The sequence below is a fragment of the Bicyclus anynana genome, chromosome 12 (assembly GCF_947172395.1).
Source record: "Bicyclus anynana chromosome 12, ilBicAnyn1.1, whole genome shotgun sequence".
Taxonomy (NCBI): domain Eukaryota; kingdom Metazoa; phylum Arthropoda; class Insecta; order Lepidoptera; family Nymphalidae; genus Bicyclus; species Bicyclus anynana.
The window spans coordinates 5,758,465-5,764,464 of NC_069094.1; the positions used below are offsets into that span (position 1 = coordinate 5,758,465).

The 6,000-nt window shown below is 35.2% G+C and overlaps 1 protein-coding gene across 1 annotated transcript; it reads left to right on the forward strand.

The window, feature by feature from the left end:
• The first annotated feature begins 58 nt into the window (after positions 1-58).
• Positions 59-5,584, forward strand: LOC112050822 (RWD domain-containing protein 1). The gene is made up of 5 exons (XM_024089181.2): positions 59-276; positions 346-551; positions 1,377-1,520; positions 2,248-2,434; positions 2,946-5,584. Exons 1-5 carry the CDS (start codon positions 207-209, stop codon positions 3,056-3,058), a joined length of 720 nt encoding a protein of 239 aa, XP_023944949.1. The 5' UTR covers positions 59-206; the 3' UTR covers positions 3,059-5,584.
• The last annotated feature ends 416 nt before the right edge of the window (positions 5,585-6,000 follow it).

Consider the following 6,000-nt stretch of genomic DNA (forward strand, 5'->3'; position numbering starts at 1 on the left):
ATAAAACATCAAATCTACTTGAGTAGGGGACTGTCACCCCCGGTCTGTATGGGCCCATCATTTGTCGTCTGTGGTAAGACCAAAGAGTATATAAACACTACGATTGCGTACCACAATTTTAACCTCTGAAACCAATTTTATTTAAAATAATAAAAATAAATGAATTTAAATGTTATTTGCCAACATATTTAGATAATAATTATAAAATGGATTACCATTATGAACAAACAAGTGAAGTGGAGGCGTTGGATTCAATTTATTATGGAGATATGATAAGTACGAATGATTATTTGGTGAAATGTGAAATATTGTTTTCGTTTCGTATACTTATTTAATTTGTCATAGTTTTACAGACAGAACCGATGCACAAATTCATTATACCGATCAAGTCTGAGGGATATGAAGATGATGGAGAAGGATTGACGTGTGAATTGGTGTTCACGTACACTGCCAAATATCCTGAAGAGTTGCCTGTACTTGAAATAAACACTGATGAAAGTTTTGATGAGATTGTAGACCGGGATGAACTTTACAATCATTTAATGAAACAAGTAATTAATCTTTTATTATTTACTAGCAGACGCAGACGACTTCGTCCGCGTGGTTAAGAAATATTTATTTTAAAACTTGAATTACTTGGCTGCAATTGTAACCCTGGCTGGTAAACTAGGTCAGTATAGTCTTAGTGGCCAGTGTCTTCCCAATTATAGCACATCTAATATTGTAAAGTAAATAAAAAATAAATGCAAATGTTTAGATTTTTGAATGAATTTATTTTGTCTGCTCACATATCTATACACCTGTATTGATATATAAGCAGACAATGGTGCTGAACACAATGTTAAATTATACATATATTCTAACCCCTTAACTCCTTCAATCAATCTAATTAGGGATGAAACTTTTTCCTTGAAGGGCTAGGGATTTAAACCCAGACCCTTAAATACCTCATATCTAGCACATGAGAGATTTAAGTGTCTTACAATATAGTGTGAATTCTCTGTTTGTTGAAATGACAAATATTTTTCTTTAATTTTGTTATTTTACTTATATTGCATATTTGAAATAAAGTTTACTTAAAATTATTTAGTTTGAAATAGATGACTTACAGTCCATTCTAGTTATATTGTATTTAATTATAATAAGTAAAAATTATTCAATTTGGTTCTAAAGTGATTTTCAGATAGCATAAGTAATATGACAGTTCGTTTCACTCTTGAAAGTTTGTCGCGATTAACAATAATAGTATGTATTATCTATTATCGTTAATCGCAACAAATTTTCAAGAGTGAATCGAACTGTCACAGTATTTATGCTATCTGAAAAACACTATAGTATGAAATAAAAATATTTTTATATTAACTTGAACATTGCAGGCAGAGGAAAACCTAGGCATGGTAATGGTATTCACATTAGTGTCTGCGGGACAGGAGTGGCTTAATGAGAAGTGGGATAGCATACAAAGGGAACGAGAAGAGGAGGTTCTAGCTCGGAAACGAGCTGATGAAGAAGCTGAAATGGTAATTTTCTGATACTTAAAATAAGTATGCTATTCATCTAACAATGAGTCTGCTTTAAACACGAGGTGTAGTGTATGACTGTCAGCATTTCCTTTCCCTTATCCCACTTATGTGGGGTCGGAAAAATATGTCTTCTAATAATAGTAATCTTTTGTTTTGACATATTTTTAATGGTTTTGGCTAGTGATTTTATGACCAGCCGCCTGGCTGCCGTCAAACCTTGGGAATTCTCAGTTAGGTGGGTTTTTTAAATGCCCCCTTTTGGTCCAATGGCACCTCATTGATAGTGGGCCCTTTGTCGGAATGTGGGTAACACTATTACGGTTTTATGTGTTAAGCCTTTTACGACTTCCACAGGAAGATAAGGAGCGGACCTATTCTTACACCGAGAACCGCACAGTTATAGAGTATGACTGTACAGTGTACAAAAAAATATCACAGTGCGTTTAAAAACACACTTTACATACTACAAATTTGGAGCCTCTTTCGTGAATATGACTCTAATGCAGTAGTGTTAAGCATTTTGTAACCAGATTCTGGTCAATTTATATTTACCTTACCTTACCTTATCAGCTGATAGATGTCCATTGCTAGACATGGGCCTCTAGCATGAAACTCCAAGCACAACAGTCTCGATTCAAGGACCATGCAAGAGGCCTATGTCCAGCTGTGGACGTCTATTGGCTGTTAAGCTAAGGTAAGGTACTAAGTATACTAACATTTACAGAAAAGGTTTGAAGGCACACGTGTGACAGTAGAATCTTTCCTAGCATGGAGGAAGCAGTTTGAAATTGAAATGGGCATACCGGCCAAAAGAGAAAGGGAAGGAAATAACAAAAACAAACTAACAGGCAAAGAGTTGTTCCTCAGAGACACTACTCTTAATGAATCAGATCTCAAATTCCTCGACGATGGTGAGACATTTTATTATAAACTTATTAAAAAAGTAACCTAATCCCCCCATGAAATGTTTTGTTATACCTTAAGAGGCAGTGTTTTCTATGAAAAATCACTTGTCTTTTGCTACAATTCCAATAGTTGTTGTCATATTTCAACCAATGTACATAACAAATTACAAATCTAAACCTAAAACTTGACAAATTATGTACCTAATCTTTCCTCACAAATCATTCTATCTATTGGTGAAACCACATGAAAATCTGTTCAGTAGTTTTCTAGTTTTTCGCAAATAGACAGAATTTTCCATTTTGTATAACTTGGTTTTAAACCCTATTTAAAAACGTTTATATATATATTAACACTCTTTGCAAGTCCTCTTGTTAAATGTTGGCTGGTAGAGATTGCTTATAGCAATGCTAATTTTTAGTTTGTACATTATTTGTTTTTAATGTTTATTATTTATTTTTCTATTTTCGTGTGCAATAAAGTATTTCTTTTTCATTAACGAACACTTTAACTTTGTAGGAGATGCAGTTAAAGTAGACGAATCCCTGTTCCAAGATTTGGAAGACTTGGATATCTCAGATGACGAGGATGACAAGGATTACGTACCGGGACAGAGCAGCGACAGCGATTAACAAACGCTAAGGCGCTCCTAACAGCGCGACTACGTACGATACACAGCCATGGCCTTAACACCTATGTTATATGTTAAAGTCCGGCCGCTCAGAAATTGCGTTTCCGACAGGTCTTGATCGAATGGGCGACATAACTTTGAACTGGCGTACAATTTAGTGCAAAATTTTAAACATCGATTATTAACCTTAATAACGAGTTATTAACATTAAAAATTGAATAATTATGCAAATTTACATTAAACGTAATAATTTAGGGGTAAAATTATTATTAACAATTAAATAAGAAAATTATGGTTTTGAAACCTATGATACGTTGTTACAAAGTTATGCCAACTTTATTTTTGTTTTTGTATGACCATTTGACAGGTGTCAGAAACGCAATCCCTGAGAGGCCGGACTTTAGTAGGTATAAGTGATGTTCTGTCGATTTTGAACACTGCACTGCACTGGTGCACTTTGATGGGTTGTTGATACTTAGAAAGAGAAACCAACTGTTTTAAAGTTTAAACTATTTTTTTTTCGTATTTTATTCATACTTAGTAAATTATTGATTTATTTCTCCATTTTCCGCAAAACACCGACCAATCCAAGCAACACGTCACTAACAGAGCAAAACACGCTAAGAGGGTAACCACAGACATCTCGTGACGATAAATAGACAAATTTCAACCAATAGCGATGCACCTGGAAATAGCGCTATCTATTTTTCATTGCTTTGATACGAAAGAGATGGGACTTGGACTCGCATCGCCATTGGTCGATATTGGTCGATATTTTGTCTATTTCTCTTCACTTGATTGCACGCTAGGGACTCCGGTCTAGATAACGTTGTTTGATTTTCTCAGTATTTTGCAGAAAATAAATCAACTAATTAGCTATTCATTATAAATGTATGCAAAGTTATACCTGTTCTATTTAGAATTTTATACATTTTTTATTTGTAAAAGTATCAACTTATGTAAGCAAAAGTGCACCTGAAAAAATTGAATGTTGTATGAGTTTCAAAAATGAAATAATGTGCTAGAGGCAAAAAAAAAGTTGACGTGTTTGAAAAGGATGACTGCCAAATCAAAGCGTGACCTGAAAAAAACCTGAATAACATAAATGAGTGATCATTTAAGTTATAACTTAAAAACTGTAAAGCTAAAGAAAAAAGATTCGAATTGAGAACCTTCTCCTTTTTTTTAAATCGGTTAAAACGCGGTAAATTCGAAAAATCTGCATGCAACAAAAAACTACACAACACTTTTTTCTGCTATATTTAGTGATAGATACATATTTTTTTAATTTTTCAGGATACGCTTTAGTTTAGCTTTGAATGTGCCAAAGATTGTAAAAGAAAGTTTCGTTTGTCCAAAACAAGAAGGCCATCAGATATGAAAAACGACAGAACATTCACTTAACTTAATATATTTGTACAAGATGATTTTTGTTCGTTATGACTATTAAGCTAGAAATATACTCGTACATTATGACCACACTATTAGGTGCATCCATAGCATATACCGGATATAAAAGCTGTACCTATAATAGTAAAACATTTATTAAAGAAACACAACATCTACACAAAAGCAAAATAACAATTGCGGAGTGCCTATAGGTGTACCGTCACTCAGACCTATTACAAAAGGACCTGACTCGCTAGACGTTATAGCTTGGTGTGAAATCGTGCGCGCGGGAAGTGAAGTGCATCAGTCGTGGGTTTTTCATTCATCGCTACACGCCCCCCGGCCCGCGCGGACCATCGGGAGTATTACGAATTAAGTTGCCAGCTATAGTAGCGCTAACATGCGATCAAGTGAAGAGAAATAGACAAAATATCGTCTAATAGTGGCAGAGTTGTCCAAGTGTCATCTCTTTCGTCCCAACGCAATGAAAGAGATAGCGGTATATTCGGTTACACCGCTATTGGTTGTCTTCAAGAGATTGTTTCGTTGGTTGCTTGTTAGCGCCATAGAAATATAAATATCATTGTCAGTAGGCCAAAGATGCGCGCCATGACACATCTTGTGAAGACAAAATGACATAATGAATGACGTCTTTCGTTGCGTTGGGACGAAAGAGAGTGGTATATCCGGTTCGATCGCTATTGGTGAATTCTCTTCACAAAAAATGTCGAGGCCTACTGTGGCGCTAACATGCGACCAACGAGATATACTCGTGAAAAGAAATAGACAAAATTCAAGAATGGCAGCGTAACCGGAAATACCGCTATCTCTTTCAATGCGTTGGTACGAAAGAGACTGGTAAAACTCCGTCGGCATTGGACAGAATGTTGTCTATTTCTCTACACTGGTCGCATGTGCAACACTGGAGGAGCTAAATTTTTTATATGTCAACCTTAGTACGCTAGTAGAAGCATTCAGTTCCTTCAATGTCTGCTACATGACAAGGTTTTATATTCTGGTCAGGCAAATATAGCCTGACAAAAAGCTTTATGATAATGTTAATCATAAAATTGTTAACATTGTTTTCAAACAACTGATTAAATCTGAACAGAAAACAGCAGTCTGTTAATATTACTCATGTCACGGTTTTATTTAATCCCAGATATCCGTAATTTCGCTATTTCGGTTACCTACCGGGTTTTGGTCGATTCAAGCTGACTCTAAAAAATGAAAAAAAAAAATAAAAGAAAGAAGAAAAAGACTTTTGCATGGACTTCCAAACACAACGATCTCGAGCTGCCGGCATCCAGCGGCTCCTCCAACCCGCTTGATGTCCTCGGTCCAACTAGTGAGGGATCGACCAACCCTATAATATTAATATCGGTCCGATCCAATGGATCAACGATAAAAGTTGTTAAAGTGCGAACAGCTCGAGACGATTGTCGTCTAACGATAAATTTTACTGCTTTGACATGATGGGAGCACATTTTAGGGAATGTTAAAATTCAATAAAATAATAATAATATTTTTCCTTTAATTTGAAACAAAGGCTTG

Bases quoted from the DNA above. Each gene is read 5' to 3' on its own strand.
- LOC112050822 (XM_024089181.2), top strand. From the start codon at position 207: ATGGATTACCATTATGAACAAACAAGTGAAGTGGAGGCGTTGGATTCA. The intron at 552-1,376 runs GTAATTAATCTT...TGAACATTGCAG, and splicing joins ACAATCATTTAATGAAACAA to GCAGAGGAAAACCTAGGCAT. The intron at 1,521-2,247 runs GTAATTTTCTGA...TAACATTTACAG, and splicing joins CTGATGAAGAAGCTGAAATG to AAAAGGTTTGAAGGCACACG.